The sequence below is a fragment of the Sphaerodactylus townsendi genome, linkage group LG03, assembly GCF_021028975.2.
Source record: "Sphaerodactylus townsendi isolate TG3544 linkage group LG03, MPM_Stown_v2.3, whole genome shotgun sequence".
Taxonomy (NCBI): domain Eukaryota; kingdom Metazoa; phylum Chordata; class Lepidosauria; order Squamata; family Sphaerodactylidae; genus Sphaerodactylus; species Sphaerodactylus townsendi.
Window position 1 is genome coordinate 142516799 of NC_059427.1, and position 19369 is coordinate 142536167.

General features: G+C 46.7%; 1 protein-coding gene across 1 annotated transcript in view; it reads left to right on the top strand.

Moving 5' to 3' along the window:
• Positions 1-18407, top strand: part of LOC125427881 (cAMP-specific 3',5'-cyclic phosphodiesterase 4A-like) — a 339670-nt gene extending 321263 nt beyond the window's left edge. The window contains 9 exon segments of the mRNA XM_048487443.1: positions 484-582; positions 3711-3734; positions 3737-3796; positions 3798-3894; positions 9257-9361; positions 10404-10558; positions 13151-13273; positions 14747-14929; positions 16616-18407. Coding sequence (XP_048343400.1) covers positions 484-582; positions 3711-3734; positions 3737-3796; positions 3798-3894; positions 9257-9361; positions 10404-10558; positions 13151-13273; positions 14747-14929; positions 16616-16969 — 1200 coding nt within the window. The 3' untranslated portion in view covers positions 16970-18407.
• Positions 18408-19369: the final 962 nt, after the last annotated feature.

Sequence of the window (19369 nt, forward strand, 5' to 3'; positions counted from 1 at the left end):
GTGTTCTGAGCAGCATTCTCTCCTGGCCCGTTTTGCCTGCATCTGTGGCTGGCATCGCTGGCTGGCATGATCCTCAGAAGATGCACCAGCCACAGATGGACTGAAATGGCGATCGGGAGAGAATACTGCCTTAGCTGAAGATCTGGCTCAACCACAGGCTCTGGCAAATCAGGAAATGCTGCATAGAAAATACGTCTAACACCGGAAACCACACAGCACCCAGTTTCTTGGAGCATTAGACATCCAGCACAAGCCAAGGAATCTGCAAGGAAGAGGAGGGAAGGGCAAACCGCATGAAACAAGCATTTGTTCAAATCAGGGTTTCAATAATCAGCCGCCAGACAAGTGTGGGGGGTTCTGCAAACTAACCGTAGCTTAAATATGCTGCGGTTTGCTGTTATATCTTAAGCCTGCTTTCTTTGCTAAGAGTTTTCTTCCTCTCAAGACAGCTCACCTTTTTTTTCCCCTTTGTGTCTCTTCCAGGAACTAGAAAACCTAAACAAATGGGGCCTTAACATTTTCCGGGTCGCCGAGTACTCCAACAATCGGTCGCTCAGCTGCATCATGTATACAATATTCCAGGTTGGTATGTTAACGTTGCAGAGCTCCCCCACTCCCCCCAGATCGGGTGTGGGGCTGAGATTCCCCCATCGGGAATGGAGTGTGTATGCCTTGGGCTGTCCTTATCACCCCTGCTCCTTAAAAGCTACAGTTGGCATCTCTGCACCCCTGCACTCATCTTCGCTCCTCAAGGTGAACAAAAGGGGTTGTCCACTGTGCCCTAGTGGCAGAGTCAATTTTCAATAAGCCTTTATTGGCGCCTGGAACATACAATATAAATACGAGTTAAAATTACTGAATAAAACTTCACATCTGGATCATAAGTTCAGCTTACCAAACCTCAGCCAGAAACTTTGCCACTGCTTGAGACAACAGTCAAGGTCATTGCAGTTTAAGAGCATATTTACTTTATCAAGCTCTGTCAGGGTTTTCATAGAGTCAATGATTTGTACTAATAAGCTGGATCTTGGTTTCTGGTAAAGTGGGCGAGTGGAGGAGAATGTGTGCAATGGAATCCAAGTGCCCTGGGCTGCAGGGGCAAAAGCCTCTTGTGGGTTTAGTAGACCCTTGAGGTCTTCCTCTATGGAGGCCCGAGGGATAGCATAATATTAAACCTAGCCAGCATGTAGGCTCTCCTATATATAGGGTTGGTAAGCGCTGCGATATAGTAGGCTGGGTTTCCCTGCACAAATGGAATTGTAGTGGCAGAGTCCACAGGAAGGAAGGGATACAGGCACCATATGAGAAAATGGCTGCATCTTCGGGGCCTCCTGGAAGCCTCGGATTGGAACCGTCTTACCTGAGAAGTTGCGTTGCCCCCCTTGCCTTCAGAGAGGAATTTAACAAGAAAGCCAGCTGGAACAGAAACCAGAAAACAGAAACATAATGAGTGAAAAGAAGTGGGACCCGGAGTCAGAAAAGCAGCGTTTGAGAGCGTGTCTTGGGACATAGTCCAGAGAGTCAGCACGGTGTAGTTGTTACAAGCAGGTGGACCTGAGTGGTGGACTGTCATTTGGTGAACTGGATTTCTTTCCGCACTCCTCCACATGAAGCCTGCTGGGTGACCTTGGGCCAGTCACAGTTCTCTCACAACTCTCTCAGCCCCACCTATCTTATGGGGAAAGGAAGGGAAGACGTTTGTAAGCCCCACTAAGACTCCAGACAGGAGAAAAAGGCAGGGGATAAATCCAAACTCTTCTTCCTTCCTTCCTTCCTTCCTTCCTTCCTTCCTTCCTTCCTTCCTTCCTTCCTTCCTTCCTCCCTCCCTCCCTCCCTCCCTCCCTCCCTTCCTTCCTTCCTTCCTTCCTTCCTTCCTTCCTTCCTTCCTTCCTTCCTTCCTTCCTTCCTTCCTTCCTTCCTTCCTTCCTTCCTTCCTTCCTTCCTTGGCAAGAGAGTCCACTTTTGCATCTGACCAAGTGCTACGGTCCATCAAACTCTTTAGGGGTTTGTTTTGTGCTCTGTTTGTTGTCTCCAACTCTCTGCTCACAGCTGCCCCTTTGGAGTGCAGGATGGAAGTGGAGGGGGAGGAGTGGGGTCAGAGGACCCTTCCGCACATGCAGAATAATGCACTTTCAGTCCATTTTCAGTGCACTTTGCTATTCCGCAAAATCCACTTGCAAACCATTGCGAAAGTGGATTGAAAGTGCATTTTTCTGCATGTTATTGGAGAAGGGCCTCTAGGAGCAGTAGGAGAAGGCTTTGAAAGAAACGGTTTTTATGCGAGGAGGCCAAGGGGCAGGGTGTGTGTGCGTGCACCGGGCAAGCATACCGGGGGGTGCAAAATGCAGCCTCCCTGGCCTCTCCCATGCTGCCCAGGCTACATGGCAAACACAATATTAGCTACAACCCCTTCCTAAGTTAACTTATCTACTTCCCTTTTCTTTTTGTAGTCCTTTTTGAGGCTGAAAAACGCAGCCTAGTTACAGTTCAGGGGGGAAACTGCCTGAGGAACTACAGGATTTTGATATAGACTTTTTAATTAGTCAAGGTTTAGTTTTAATGCTGTTATTTGAGCCAGACAGAGGCCTTCTTTTTACAGCTTAGGATTAGAGCCACAGGAAGAGGAGGAAGTTGGACCCCTTCCTGGGGCATGAGGGTTAGCTGGGACCCTTGACAAAGATTCCTCATTCCGGAAGGGGCGCTAAAGACAGAAAACATGTGGGGGTTCATCCTGTTATGTCACCTGGCTGGAAGGGGTTATAACAGAGGGGGCTGGGAAGAGCGAGGTAGCTTTTCCTATCTCCTGTCAGTCCTTGAGGGCACCTCACTGGCCCTACAGTACCTCACCTGTGTTTTCCCTGAAAAAAAAAATAAGACAGGAGCAGCAGTTGGCATAGTGGTTAAAAGAGCAAGGTGCATTCCTAATCTGGAGGAACCCGGGTTTGATTCCTCAGCTCTGCGGCAGGCTTGTGACACAATGGGGGAAGTTTTATCTGGGGAATTCAGAAGATTAGCCTGGTCTTGCACTCCCACACACGCATCCAGCTGGGTGGACCTTTGGGCTAGCTTCTCACAGCTTCGGAGACTCTCTCAGCCCCACCTACCACTCACAGGGTGTTTGTTGTGAAGGGGGAAGGGGCAAGGAGATTGTCAGCCCCTTTTGAGTCTCCTGCAGGAGAGAAAGGGGGGATATGAATCCAAACTCCTCCTCCTCCCTCCTCCTCCTCCTCTCTCTTCTTCTTCTTCTTCTTCTTCTAAAGAAAGACAGCAAGAACTGGGAATTCCTGGAGAAGTAGAGGGATGAGGGAGCTGGCTATGGGATCTATTCCTTCTGAGAAGAGGCAGGGGTGGTGGTTTAGTTAGCAGTAAGAGGAGCAGGGACTGCTGTCGTTTAAATCTATGGGTGGGGGAGATATCAAGGGGAGGGATATCAGGAAAACTTTTAAATCCATTAGAGAGGCAGCTTCAGTGGGTAGAATCCAGTTGTCCAGGGTGGTGGCTGGTTCTTCCCCTCCTTGGATACAGCTTTCATTTGTCAGGGGTGCTTTTAGATTGTCCCTGGCATTAGCGTATGACATGATTTGGACCAGGTGGTCTTCAAGCCCTTTCTAAGTTTTGTTTTGTTCTTTTAATTCTATTGATTCTGCCTCCTTAAAATGGAATTTAAGGGACGGCCTTCCCTACAAGCGGCTGCTTCTCCCTCCTCATAGGAAAGAGACTTGCTGAAAAGCGTTCAAAAATCCCGTGGACACTTCTAGTCACCACCATCATGGATACGCTGGAAGACCACTACTATTTACTGGCCCGGCGTCGCCTACCTACAACAGTCTCCATGCTGCGATGTCATGCAGTCTCTACATACGATCCTGCTGTCGACACCTGCTAGCCTTGGATGTAAGTCCTGGCTCTCCCAGTAGCTCATAGGTGTCAAACTTCAGCGGCCCTCCAGATGTTAAGTTGTTGTTGTTGTTGTTGTTGTTGTTGTTGTTGTTGTTGTTGTTGTTGTTATTTATTGTATTTATAAATGCAGCCCTCCCGTATAGAATCAGAGTCTCAGGTGAACAAAACTAAAATAGATATAGAGCACAGATAAAATCAGTAAATAATCATTAAATATGGCTCTATATGTTAAAAATCAACCCCTACATTAAAATGCAGCATCCTAATCCAAATATACTTTTGATGGCGTCCTCTACTAGAAACTCCCCTAACAAAGGGAGGGAAGGAGAGAGGGAACAGCAGGGTCCACTGAAGATGTTATGGAAAAAGTGGGCGCTGCATTTACATCAGAGAGAAAATAACTTTACTCGACAGTTTGTATCAGCCAATCATGGAAGAACAAATGCGTTTAAACTACATAAATCTGTTAACAAATACCAAAAGACAAAGCTTAGTTAATGTAAGCTTACAAATTACAGAGAGAGTAAGAAAGGATACAACCACGGGAAGTTAAAAGAACCCTCACAATTAGTGTCCTAAAGATAGTTGTGATCCAGCTTTTTGTGTGCAGCTGAAAAAGCCCAAATAAATGTCAACTGCTTTTGCCCTGCTTAGTAGCCGAAAATGAACGGTGCAGCAAACGTGTAAAATTGCCTTGTTGGGATGGCTTGGATTTTTAGCAGGCTAAAATAAAAAGGAGACTATCTCATATAACCCAAAGACTGTCAAATCTATACTATCATTAAGGCCTTTGAGAGATAATGTGTCCATTGTGGCGAAAATCTAAATACGCCTCTCTTTGGAAACAATAACTTATCAGTGTTATGAAACTGATAGAAGCAATGTCAATCGATGAAACAAATCTGAAAATGGTGGGTTGATGGGTGTCTGTAAAGCCAGAATTCATTACTTCAGAGGAACTTCCTCATTTTACAACGATTTTTCAGGCATAACATATTCTTTTTCTAAAGGATGTTTTCATTGCTCCCGTATACAAGAGATTACACAGCCTTTTGGAAAGTAAACAACTTAAGCAGATAAGCAGGTCGAGGAATGATTTGGGGTGAAATCCACTTTTTGCTGAGTGGATGAGTTAATCTCTTGACCTGCGCTGCCTGGGCACACTCAACACTGAGATATTTGTTTAATATAGCAGAGTTTGCCCAGTCATTGAAGTATGATATTGAGTGCAGTAAATAAATTTCCCAAAGAAGCTAATACTTGCAGAAAAAAGTAAAACTTACATTTATTAAAGTAGATTCTGTACACATTTGGGTTGCAGTTGAAAGGAGAGAAGTGCTTTTCTTGCCACAAGTGGCAGGCTGATCCGGCGTCATGTGTGTGGAAGTTTGAGTGCGTTTTTTTTCTGCAGGAGAGATCTGTAGATAGGTGACCCTCCAAAGGAAAAGCGATATGTGAGAGTGGGAATTTCAGTAATGGGCCTTGAGAGAGAGAGGAAGAGGTGGCCTGAGGGCAACTCTTAGATCAGTGGTGGCGAACCTTTGGCACTCCAGATGTTATGGACTACATATTCCCATCAAGCTTCCCTGCCAGCATGGCCAATAACTGGCCATGCGCTGGAAGAGACTGATAAAGCAAACCAGTCAATGGGCCACCTTCTGGAATATGAAATTCTGCCTACAATCTTTCGTCAACCGATAAAGAGGAGGGAGCATCCCATCTCAAGGGAGATAATACTTATACATGCTTAGAGTGCTGTAGGTGCCTCCCTAGTGGCCAGGCATGTCCCAGTCACTCTAGAGCCAGTTCCGCATGGGCGAGAAAACAGTTGTGTGAAAATGGTGTCAAATGGTTTAAAAGAATGGTGTAGCCAAAAAAGTTGGTTAAGCCATTTTCTACACTGGGCTAAGTATCTTTTGGCCCATCTGAATCTGGTCTACTTAATAGTGAAACGGATCCAGCATTTGCAGTGACCCTTCAAACTAAACAATCCTTCGGCCATTTTCAAATCAGCACATACCAATAAGGCCTTCCAATGGATTCTGCGCACTTCTTAAACTCCTATGACAGGTTGTGTTCTCAGCAGGCTGGGACAGTGCATTTATTTTTGTACATTGTATTTATTTTTTATATTTATACTTCCTGCCTCTGCCCTGCCCTTTAAAAGGACTCAGGGGTAGCAACCGATGGCATGAAGCCTAAAATCATACATAATGCTCAGCAAATACCTGGTGATTAAGAACCCGTGCTCTTAATCTGTAAAGTGTAGTGAGGAGGAAGAATCCAGCTGGGGAAAAAAATACTGCACCTTCCTTCTGTTAGACTTGGAATGGAGCAATCAGTTCCCTTCCTCGAATTTGCATAAGAACTAGCTCTGCTGGATCAGGGACCAGAGTCCATCTTAGTCCAGCACTCTGCTCCTCGCGGGTGGGCCTCCACCAGGTGCCTTTAGGGAGCTCACATGCAGGATGTGAAAACGGGGCTTTCTGGCTGCTGCTGCTGCTCCTGTGGAGCACCTGGACTGTTAAGAGCATCTGCAATCTGAGATCAAGAGGAGGATCCAAGATTGGTAGCCATAGATTGACTTCTCCTCCATAAATCTTTGTCCAAGCCCTTTTTTAAGCTATCCAGGTTGGTGGCCATCTACTACCTCCTGGGGGCAGCATATCTCCAAACACCAATCATAATGCCGTATGCATGAGAGAAGTGTAACCGCTTTTATTAGTCCTAATTCTTCCCCCCAGCATTTTCAATGAATGCCCCCTGGTTCTAGTATTGTGCAATTAGTTCCATTCTGGGCTGATGTCACAGCTCTGTGAGGATATCCATGTTGAGAAGATTTCCGGAGGCCAAGGTCCTTGGCTCTTCAATGTAGCCAGAGAGCAAAAGCAGGTTGTCCAGAGCTCCCCTGCATAGACAATGAAACACTTGAAAAGTTCAAAGATTTTATTTTTGAATATGACACGTCCTGACACAGATGAAATGTTAGATATGTAAAAAAAAAACAAGTAAAAGGAAGATTCCTGATCAGCCAAGGCAGATGAAAACTAGAGTAATGCCAGGGAGGATTTTTATCTGTAGGCCGTGGCACATAAACAAAAGCACCTCCGCGTCGTTATGTACCGCTGTCTCCATACCAAAGAAATTCTTGAGTGGAGGTGAGATACGTAGCAGAGGTAATTGTAGTGGCAGATACACTGTTCAGCTGCTCAACAAATTGACTAAATTTGTCACTGCATTATTCTTTGCTGCTCTACACCCAGACCCCTTTCTTTGCCACGCTCCTCCCACCTTCAGACTGGGATATAAGGACTCCGCAGTTTCTATTCTGACTCGTATCTGATGAGGAGAGCACTGATTCTTGAAAGCTCACAGCCCAACAGACTTTTCAGTCTCTAAAATCCTACTTGACTCAAATATAGCTTTTTAGTTTTAAGCGAGGTTCACTCCTAGAGCAGGGGGGTCTTCAAACTATGGCCCACTCAGGATGTTCATGGGATTTACAATTCCCATCAGCCCCTGCCAGCATGTGGCCAAGTGGCTAGGGCTCATGGGAATTGTAGTCTGGCTACTCAGGCTATCTGGAAGAACATAGACTGAACCTAAGCTTTAAAGTCTCCTGCCCAGAGCACCTTGTAAGTAAACGGGCTGCTGCTGCTGCTGCTTCTTGTAATTGTAATTATAATTGTAAGTGTAATTTTTATTTATTAAAGAAACAGAAAAACAGAAAATATACAGAAACACAGAGTAGCTTATTATACAGAGCAAATTCATATCAATTACACAATATTATGTTCTCAGTAGTTTTATACTACAGAGAGGGAAAGTGCCATCCACGCCTTATTACTATCTGTTTATCCTGATTATGTTGCCTTACGCTTTGATGTTATAATTATGATGGTGGTTGTTTATATGCTATGTTTCATGCTATATTTATTGTGGTTTAATGCTTTGGTTCATAATGTTATGTTTAATGTCTAATAATGTTTTATTTAATGTTTATTGATGATTTTTGCATGATGGCATGACTCCCTTTTGCTGCAATGGGAGGGGCGGTATGGGGTCAAATATCCAATCCGAATAATATAAAGATGTATTAATATTTTAACAATTACCACGAGGTACAGACTGCGTATGGCAATCATCAAAGCGCTTTATCTTATATATGTCAAACATATATCTTACTCTAATGCACACACAAAATTCAAAAACCAACTAAAAGTAAGGATGCGACTCAATTAGGAGAATAAGAGAAAAAAAAACCCAGCACAGGAAGAGCAGAAAAGAAAGGAAACGATAGATCCTGAAGTATGAGGATGGACATAACTCCAACCTTCTATTGTCGCAGTACAAATCTAAACAATAGTTTAACTTCCACTGCCACCACAGTGACCTTATATATTTACATTTTTATCCCTCAAAGTAAATCTTTCCCTTTTTCTTTATGATAATAGGTTAACATTTTACATAAAGAAATTACTCTAGTACAGACCTGGGCATTATATGGCCGGGGGGCCAAGCATCCAATAGCCCACTGATGACCCTTGACTGGCCCTTATGACGAAGACTCTAGCCCTGGCCTAAGAGGACCTTGTTTCTAGGAACCCGGCTTGCTCCGCTTAACTCCTTCCTCTCTCCTCGGCAAGCAAGAGTGGCTCTCTGGCGATCCCACTCGCTTTGAAAGCCCGCTGAAGCCGGTTGCTGGCTGCCTTGCTTCTGCGCGGGGCTTTCAAAAGCGCCTCATCCCCCCTTTTGCCTTGCTGGGGGGCCTGAGTATCTTTGAAAGCTCCTGCAGAAGCCGGGTTGCCTTGGCCGCCTGCTTAACGCTAGCTGGGGCTTTCAAAAGCTTCTGTTTTAGCCAATCGATGAAAAAAAAGTAGAGTCAAAGGAAGGGACTTAAAGTTCCCCACTCTGCTTGGTCGTCACAGTGGACAACTATGCAGGTAGGTTAAGTTTCCTGTGGATTCTTTGAAAGCCAAATGAGTGTTGCATGCAGAACTGTTGCCACTGATTCCAAGTTGATCTGTGCACCTTAAGTCTGTCACTCTTATCAGCCCTATTATGCAGGAGTTGAGTTCAGCCTTTTTTGGCCCGGCCCTCCACAATATTTTCTGTTTCTTATGCGGCCCCATGGAGAAAATAATTGCCCACCCCTGGCCTAGTATATATCAGTGCACATGTTATCTGGGGGCCATTTTTTCCAGTCAGAATGTGTCGCCCAAAGCTGTTAGCTCCCTGCGGGGGAGGAGATCCAGGCGTCCCTGCCGGTGGCAAATCAGCTCCAGGGGTTGGGGTACGGCGGGATTTGGAGCAGAGGCACACACCAACCATCTCTCCTCTTCCTGCTCCCTTTCAGGCCGTCTTCACAGACCTGGAGATCCTGGCTGCGTTGTTTTGCTTCGCTGCCATACACGACGTGGACCACCCGGGAGTCTCCAACCAGTTTTTGATCAACACCAGTGAGTGCTGCCAACTCCACGGGCAAGGGCAGGAGGGATGAAAAATGTTGCAACAGAAGATTACTGGGGTGGTGTGAGATGCACCAAAGTTCCCTTACAGCAGAGGCATACGGCCTAGATGGAAATGGGGTCATCCATGTCCCCGGACGAATACCTTTTGGTCACTTGGGGGAGGGGGTGCTGGCCCCAGCCGCACATCACCAAGCCCGGGGGGGCTGGAGGTGTGGGGCTCAGTCTGCACGGAGGTCAGGGGTGGAGCTTGGTGGTGGGCAGCCTCGACACCCCCGAGCCCCACCCCCTGGCCTCTGTGCAGGCCAGCTCTTGTCCTCCCCATGCCCTGCTGGCCTGCGCGGAGGCTGGGGGCAGGGCTCAGCCTGCACAGGCCGGGGAGGATTGGCAGTGAGTGACACCCTTGAGCGCAGTGGGGCACAAGTGTGGGGAGAGTGTGGGGGCACCCAGAGAAGGGGTTGTCTCTGGATTCCATTTCCCCCGATACGCCTCTGCCTTATAGCATTACCAGCAGTGGTGTATCCAGTGCCCAGGAGCGGGGGCACCCTTTGCCACGATACAGGCACCCACTTGAATCTGTGGTCAGTTGGGAGGCGCCATCAGAGTGGCCCCCACATGACTAGATCAGTGGCTGAGAGCCTCTACAATGAGGCAGCAGGAAGTCCTGCTGCTTTGTCATCTTCAGGCTCCCTTGGCCCTGCCCATGTCATCATCTGGTCTGGTGGATCTTCAGACCTTTTGATCAAATCTTAAGAAGACCTCCAGGAATCCCATTAACCGTTCAAGAACCTCCATCTTCCCAGTCTTCAAGACTTTTGGGCCAAGGGTGGCCCCTTGAGGTTCTTCACCCCATTTCTGGAAGCACACATAGCATCAGGCTGCGAGGAAGGAAGTGCCAAGAGCAAAGGAGAATGGCCGGGGGGGGGAGGGGGATGTACCTCCCACCAGCACTTGGGCCCTCAAGCGCCAGGAATGCTTTCTTTTCTGTTCTCCCCGTGGACGCCGCCTTTGGGGGCAATCCTCCGCGCCAGCGGGTCGGGCTGGCCCTGATGATGTACAATGACGAGTCCGTGCTGGAGAACCATCACCTGGCCGTGGGCTTCAAGCTGCTGCAAGAGGAGAACTGTGACATCTTCCAGAGCCTCGCCAAGCGCCAGCGGCAGACCTTGCGGAAGATGGTGATCGATATGGTAAGCCCGGCCTCGGCCCCAGCACCCGAGGGCCTGTAGCGTCTACTTCAGGGCTGCAGCTCCGTTCCTGAAGTTGATTTGTGGGGGGCACACGGCAGCTGACGGAATTGTGTGTTTCCTGCAGCAACATCCTGAGGAAGGGATCCTCATGCGCGAGAAGTCTGAAATGCCTTTCCTGGAACATAAAATGCTTCCGGATGGACATCGGATGCGACTTAAGTGGACTGGGATGCTGGAATGCAACGTTATCTGTTTATTCGCTTCATTTGAAACATTGATCAGCTCCCTTTTTTCCTCACGGCGCTCGAGTCGGCTTACGGCATTGATTAAACACATAGAGTAAAATACATTTAAAACATAGCACCATCATTTAAAATCACTGTTTCTTAGGAATGACATACTTAACCTCTACCCAAATGCATTCGAGATAAGCGTTCCTGGCACAACTGCCTACACACCTACAAGCTGAGTGTGAAGGGGCCAGGCACATCTCTGGAGATGTTACCATAATTGGCCATAGTAATGGGGCTGCCACGAAAAGGCCGATCTTGTGATTCTACCCAATGAGCTTCTTTTGATTGGTGGACGGGCTGATCATCCAATGGGCCTCTCCAATGCATCTTAATTCCCCAGGCAGGAATGTACATCCTGAGCTGGAGACCGTTCCCCCCGGCTTCCATGCTGACTTCTTTCTGAAGAAGGGAGTCAGCAAGGAAAATACAGCTTGTTGTAGTTTTCATCAAGAATGACAGACACAGAGGGGATTTCCTGGTCATTTTACCTGCATCATCTTGGAATTATTAAGCTGCCATTATTTGAATTGGTCCGGTGTTTTGCCTGTACAGGTAGTGCATAGAGCATAGGCACCTTCCGAATCTCTTTGTCACTGTACCTTTTTCTTCCGTTCTTATTGGTGGTTGGGGTCAGCCCTGGAAAAACAGAAGACCATCACTGTGTTACAAATGGGTAGTCGCCATCTGTCCAAAACTGCCAGCCAGTCAGTAGTTGGAAAAATTGTCGCTATAGTTGTTTCATTTATCCATTTACAAAATTTGTATCCCACCTTTCTACCCTTACAGGGATTATCAAGGTGACTAATAATTTAAAACGTACACGATAAAAATAACATTTTAAAACAATTAGTATAAAAAAACACATCATGAAAACAGTGTAAAAAAAAGACTTAAATACGAAAACAAAAAAACAGCCGTTAAAACATTGGGCAGAAAGGAGGAGATGTCAAAAGGGTACTTCACCCTCTGACAGAAGACAGGAACAAAAGGGGACTGGCCAGTCTCCCTAGGGAGAGAGTTCCAAAACATTGGTGCCATGCCTAAGAAGGCCTTGCATCCAAAGCAGGGCCCTTAAAGATGAACCTAGCGATTGGGCAGGTTCATAAGGAATTAGGTGGTCCTTCAGGTCTGTGGGTACATACAGGGTTTGTCCCACACTCCATTCCGCATCTTACTGAGGTTTAACCTAATGGGTAGATTAGTTATCGAATCAGCTGATGTCCTCGTGGGTTCCAAACCTGCCGCCGCCGCTCTACACGTGGGGCCTGTAACGGAGAGCAACTTTCTCAGCAGCGCCAAAGCAATAGACTCCAGATGATGCACCATAAAGCAATTTCCCAGAAAATGGCTGTTCTTGCAGCTTTTGGTTTTGCATTAGGTTCCTGCAAGTGGAAGAAAGTTTTTTGTTTTTATTATACTGATTTTTATTGTATTCAATTATTTTATAATATTATTTGTTTAAAATGTATTTTATATTTATATGGTTGTACGCCGCCCTGAGCCCTGCGGGAATGGGCGGAGGTAGAAATAGAGAACAAACAAACGATTGGGGGGTAAGGAAAGTGGGATGGGCACAGCCCAGCTTCTAAGGAAACATAAGAGCAGGAAACCAGCTGGATCAGACCAGGAGTCCACATCTAGTCCAGCTCTCTGCCGCCTTCATGATTGGCCCGCCAGGTGCCCTTTGGGAGCTCACCTGCGGGATGTGAAAGCCAAGGGCCTTCTGCTAGCTGCTGCTGCTGCTGCTCCTGAGTACCCTGGTCTGCTAAGGCATTTGCAATCTGAGATCAAGGAGGATCAAGATTGGTAGCCATAGATCGACTTCTCCTCCATAAATCTGTCCAAGCCCTTTTTAAAGCTATCCAGGTTAGTGGCCATCACCACCTCCTGTGGCAGCATATTCCAAACACCTGTATGAAACTTACTGTCAAGACTCTTGTCACCTTGGTCTGCCATGTTTCCAGGGGAGGACGAGAGGGTTGCGGTATCCAGACCGTTACTGCTTGTCGACTGAGTTGGAGCTTTGCTGGCAGGAATTGCTGCGGGCTTAAGTGGAACACTTGCCTTTCCCTGGGCGTTATCTCCAGAAGTGCCAGCAGCTTGTTGCTGAAGTGCGAAAGGGAGGTGTTGCTTATCCAGCAGAGAAGTGAAGGAGAGCGCGGTGTGGGAACTAATGGGACGGTCGGTAGCTTTTCGTTTTGGCCAAGATCTTGAGGAATTAGCCTGTTTGAATTCCGATCGGTGAAATTCTGCTTGCAGGGGAGGAACCGCGACACTGGACGGTCCGCCTCTCGCGCAGGTCCTGGCGACCGACATGTCCAAACACATGAGCCTCTTGGCGGATCTGAAGACGATGGTGGAAACCAAGAAAGTGACCAGCTCTGGGGTGCTGCTGCTAGACAACTATACTGACAGGATACAGGTGGGCAAAGGTGTGGGTTTGGGGGGGCGGGTAGGGGGACACACACACAGACTTCCTTGAAGACGCAGTCGTGACTGAGACTGGGAGGCCGCTGAGAAGAGTCCCACGGCAACAGAGGGACTCATACATCTGTGGAGGCCGCTGCCGCTCCATGTCAGGTGAGACACGTCCTTGCATCAGGTGACCCACACAAGGTGGTGAGAATTGATTCAATTTTCTCGTCATAAATATTTAAATCACAGTTTTCAACATAAAGACTCGTTCTTGCTGGCATAGTCTTAATATTTTCAACCACATAAAAGTTTCATATTTAGAATAATCCCTGCCTTACCCATAGGTATAGAAACATCATTAATATCTTTCCAAACTTGGTCTCTTTTATGGCCTGCAGCCATTATAGATTTTCTCCTTCAGGGAGAGAATAATAAACCTCAGGCTATACACACAAAGATCCCAAGACTTGTGGAATATTCTTCTCAAAAGGCTTAACTTTCGTTTTTACTGCTTGCTCCTCCCTCCTCACACTTGGATCCTTATGCAGATCTATTGCACTCAAACAAATTTTCTATCCATTGAACTTCTCGAGGTAAAGGGTTGATTCTGTGTACATATAGTTGCAAAGGAACAATGGGATTAAGGTCTTTTTTGCAACTCTGTACATTTATTTTATAACCTTTTGCTGTGAAGAAGAGACACAAACTCACAGATTTGAGAACTGCAAAACCAAACATATGTGATAATATCTTCTAGATGGAAAAACTGGCCAAAATAATCTTTCAGAAACCTCTGAAAGAGCATGAGATTGTGAATGAATTCATGGAAGTCATTTACCAAAAAATTATACATTGGATGACTATGTAGTCTCATGCTACATAATAAAAAATTAATCATTTCCTGATGAATTACCTTTGGACAATAATGTGTCTTAATCTGGGGAATTCAGGGGAATGTGTCTTAATCTGGGGAATTCAGATGAGCCTGTGCACTCCCACACACGCCAGCTGGGTGACCTTGGGCTAGTCACAGTTCTTTGGAGCTCTCTCAGCCCCACCCACCTCACAGGGTGTTTGCATTTGTGAAGGAGACGGGGAGTCTGTAAGCCCCTTTTGAGTCTCCTACAGGAGAGAAAAGGGGGCTATAAATCCAAACTCCTCTTCTTCTTCTTCTTCTTCTTCTTCTTCTTCTTCTTCTTCTTCTTCTTCTTCTTCTTCTTCTTCATTAGAAAAGTGCTTAAACTATCTTTAGATATATTTTTGACTCAAAAAGCTTTTTTATTTAAAAAAGATCTGAATTTTAAAAATTCAATTTAAACTACAAAACTTTTTTATTTTATTTTTTAAAAGTATTGATTTTTATCCCTTCTGCCTCTTTGTAATCCTGCCTCTCTGGGGTTCCCTTTCTGCTCTCCAAACCCACCGCTGGGAAGAACAGAGTGCAATTTTGACAGCTCTTGAATTTCTCCCTCCCGACCAGGTTCTGCGGAACATGGTTCACTGTGCCGATCTGAGCAACCCCACAAAGCCGCTGGAGCTGTACCGGCAATGGACGGATCGGATCATGGAGGAGTTCTTCCGTCAGGGGGACAAAGAGCGGGAACGTGGAATGGAGATCAGCCCCATGTGTGACAAGCACACGGCCTCCGTGGAGAAGTCGCAGGTGCGTGATGGAGGAACGAGCGTCTGGCTAGGAAGGAGAGGGGTCCTGTTCTCGCCTTACGGCTCCCTTTCGACCGCCACCCAAGAGAGGAAGGCCTTAGTTGTCGGGCGTGTCGGGGCACAAATATGACAGCAAATGTACAGCTTAATATATTCAATAAATGTATTTATGTATATTTTATAATTGTCCAGTTACTGATAATTGTACATCCAGTTTTTTCAACAATGAAAGTTCATTTTTGAGATATATAATCCATATCTTCAATATCTACTGAACAAAAATAGTTCATTTTTTCAATATCTTTAGGATAATTATATTCCATATAGAAAGTACTTCCCAAACGACTCGTGCGTTTATAAGTACGTTTTCACTGTAGTCTTCCTCAGGAGAAGCAATTCTTTCAGGAAAATTATTCATATAGTACTTTCTATATGGAATATAATTATCCTAAAGATATTGAAAAAATGAACTATTTTTGTTCAGTAGATATTGAAGATAGTTATATGTCTCAAAATGAACGTGTTAACTGAATAGCTGAATTATCAGTAACTGAACAATTAAAAATATACATAAATACATTCATTGAATATATTGATTCTCCGTCTTCAGTGTGTGACGCGCTTTTTTGTTCTTTTGTCATATACGTTACACACAGTTTGGCTTGTTTTCAGCAAATGTACAGCTTGCCATACAGCCTTTTGGACCTTTCCTCAGAAAGGGAATTTCCTGCACAAGGAATTTGCTGCGTGTTATTCCAGGAGGGCCATGACTCTGAAGCAGTGCCTCTGCCTGGCGCGTGGAAGGTCCCACGTTCAATCTTCGGCACCTCCAGAGAGCCGCTGCCCGTCTCAGCAGACAGTACTGAACTGGATGGTCCTAAAGTGTGACTCGGTATCCAGCCGCCCCAGAGTCCTTTCTCCCACCTCTTTATTCCATTGCTAGACAGCTGGCCAATCCTGCTTAGCTTTTGAGATCGGACGCGATTGGTCTAGCCTGGGCATATACTGGACAAACCAACACAAGAACCTAGGTGGTTTGCCATTGCCTGCCTCTGCGTAGCACCCCTGGACTTCCTTGGTGGCATCCTAGCCAACCACTGCCCAGGGTAGGCACAAAAGGTCTGGAATCCGTGCCCTACGAGGAGAGACTCAGGGAGCTGGGGATGTTTAGTTTGGTGAAGAGAAGGTTAAGAGGTGACATGATAGCCATGTTTAGATATTTGAAGGGGTGTCATGTTGGTGAGGGAGCAAGACTGCTCAAAGACTAGGACCAGGAGTCATGGAACCAGGTGAAGGAAAAGAGATTCCACCAAACATTAGGAAGAACTTCCTGACAGCAAGGGCTGTTCAACAGTGGAATGTACTACCTCGGAGTGTGGTGGAGTCTCCTTCTTTGGGGGGGTTTAAACAGAGGCTGGATGATCATATGTCAGGAGTACTTTGATTGTGTGTTCCTGAATTGCAGGGGGTTGGACTTGATGGCCCTTGGGGGTCTCTTCCAACTCTATGATTCTACTATTCTGCTTAGTTTCTGAGATTTCAAGAGGTCAGGCTAGCCTGGACCATCTGAGCTTTCTTTCTTACGTTTGTTCCTGTGTTTGTCTCCTTTTTAATTGACTTTAAATGACATTAGCCTTTTCTCCTGCTCCATTCATTGCTAACCCCATCTCTCCCTCTGCTTCTTCAGGTGGGATTCATCGACTACATCGTGCACCCGTTGTGGGAGACCTGGGCAGACTTGGTCCATCCTGACGCACAAGACATTTTGGACACGCTTGAGGACAATAGAGACTGGTATCACAGCATGATACCCCAGAGCCCCTCGCCGCCTCCAGACGACGCGGAGAAAGACGTGGAGGGCTGCCTGGAGAAATTCCAGTTTGAACTGACCTTGGAGGAGGAGGGGGAGGATTCAGAGCCGGACCACAGCAGTCCCGGCGAGGAGGACAACAGCTACTACACAGCAACAGAGGACCACCACCACGAATCCCTGGATGTGACGGACGACACAGTGAATGACACCTCTTCTGGCGAGTCGTGACTGTGGGGCAAGGGACTGTCGAAAGCATAAAACACACAACGTGCAAGCTTTCAATTGGGGGGGTAAAAAAAGGAGAAAAAACTCATTTTTTATTTTTATTGTATTTTTTATAAAAAGAAAACTAACAAAAAAAGGGAATATACACACAGCAACTGTAGAACCAGGATGGCCCGAGCAGGGGGCAGCAGCTGCAGCGGTCGGCCCACACACTCCCGAAAGAAGCGCCTCTTTAATTCACTGTTTTTGTCCCCCCTCGTTATTGGTAGGGGTTTTTTTAAAACGTTTTATTTTGTTAATTGGACTGACGCAGCCTGGAATTGGAGGGTGTTTGTAAGGAAAGAAGCAAAGCAAAGCAGATGGGATTTTGAAATAAGAGAGAGAGAGAGAGAGAGACCTATTTCGAAGCCATTTTTCAAACAAGCATAGAGGCTGTGGGGCTTCCCACGTGCTGAGCCCCAGTTGGTGCTCCAGGCTGCAGACAAGCCCTTCTTGGTATGGTTGGTTGGTGCCTTTCTCTCTTTTTCTGCTGCCCAGCTCCTTAGACCCCCTTCCCCTCCTAGCTGGAAAACAGGGTGTTCAAAAAGACGAGGCGGCAGGGGGGTGGGGCCAAATCATTTTGATTTTTGTAAGTTATTTTTTCAAGCAAGTCTAATTTATTTTTGTGAGTTGATCACAGAGTTTATTTTATTGCGAACAGATGAGAAGAAAGGTGGTTTGATTTCTTTTTCCTTTTTGGGTTTTTTTTTTCCACGTATGCGTATTTCTGTTTTGCTTTTTTGGATTTTTATGGTTTGCAAGCAAAGAATTCCTTTTTTTCCCTTTTTTTTGCTCCTGACGCCATACACTTCTTTCCAGAAGCAAACGGGAGAAGACTTTTCTTTTCAAAGAAAAAAGGGAACAAGAAATCAAATAAGCAAAACGTTTTTTTTAATCTCAGTTTCCAAATAGCCAAGTCTTCCTCCGTTCATCATTTTGCACAAAAATAGGCAATAGGGCCAGGATCCAAATGGGTGTGTTCAACGGCCAACTTGTTCAGATAGCTCCGGTGGGTGCGGACGGCATGTGTGAATCCTCCTTCCTGGGCGAGGCAGGAAGGGGGGGACAGGTCCCAGCTTTCCCAACCCAAGAGCAGTCTGGAAAGGTGATCTCTGTGAAGTTTATTTTTAGCACTAATTTTGCAAGTTTCCTTTCTCTGTTTGGATCGGTGCGCTTTGCTAGCTGATGAAGCCTCTCTGATCGGCAGGCTCCCATCATTTGTGACGGGTATGTCGGGCAGGAAACTTGTGAGCATTAACCATTCACACACACACGCACGCACGAGCGCACTCCACTTTCACATGTCTTCTGGCACAGGGATGTTTTTTCACCGTCAAAGTTTGTACGAACTGAAGCCTCGTCTTTATTTCTGTGCGATGCAATGCAATGTGGCTGGAACACATCGATTTTTGTCTTGTGAAGTTGTTAACTGGGGGGCTGGGGGGGGCTTTTTAACTATATAAGTTCATCTGATAAGATAAGCTATAACATGCTTGGTTCCAGATAGGGTTCCCAGCTCCGGGTGGGGAAAGACCGGGGGAGTTTGAATGGGGAGGGCCTGGGTTAGGGTTAGGGTTAGGGGGGGAGATCTCAGCCGGGCCCAGTGCCATAGAGCCCCCACCCCTCCAAAGCAGCCATTGGCTCCAGGGCAAAGGACCTCTGTAGGTTAGAGATCCATCATAACACCAAGAGGTCTCCAGACCCCACCTGGAGGTTAGCAACCCTCATTCACCTGCTCCCTGGAAAACGGGCTAGAGGAGGGGACATTTTGCATGTTCCCCAAAGCCCCCCCGCCCATCTCCCTTTCCCGTGAGCTAAGCCCACTGGTTGGGATTCTGGGATCTGGTCTCAGTGATTGACCCATTCGTGGAAGGTGAAGGTAAAGAGAGCGCAGATTTCCACCCTGGAGGCTGAACATAGCGCTGGCTCAGCCACGTCCACCAAAACGGGGGGGGGGGGGGAGCTGCTCGGGGAGAAGAAGAGTTGGATTCATATTCCCCCTTTCTCTCTTGTAAGGAGACTCAAAGGGGCTTACAATCACCATCCCCTCCCTCCCTCCCTCCCCCCACAACAAACCCCCTCGAGGTGGGTGGGGCTGAGAGAGCTCCAAAGAACTGTGACTAGCCCAAGGTCACCCAGCTGGCATGAGTTGGAATGCACAAGCTAATCTAGTTCCCCAGATAAGCCTCCACAGCTCAAGTGGCAGAGCGGGGAATCAAACCCGGCTCTCCAGATTAGAGTGCGCCTGCTCTTAGCCACTATGCCTCGGCACGGATGTCTGAACATGATGTTTTGTGCCAGCAAAACACCTCCTGCTAGGGTCCCTTTGCGGCCCTTCTTGGGAGACTCGTAAACAGTTAGGTG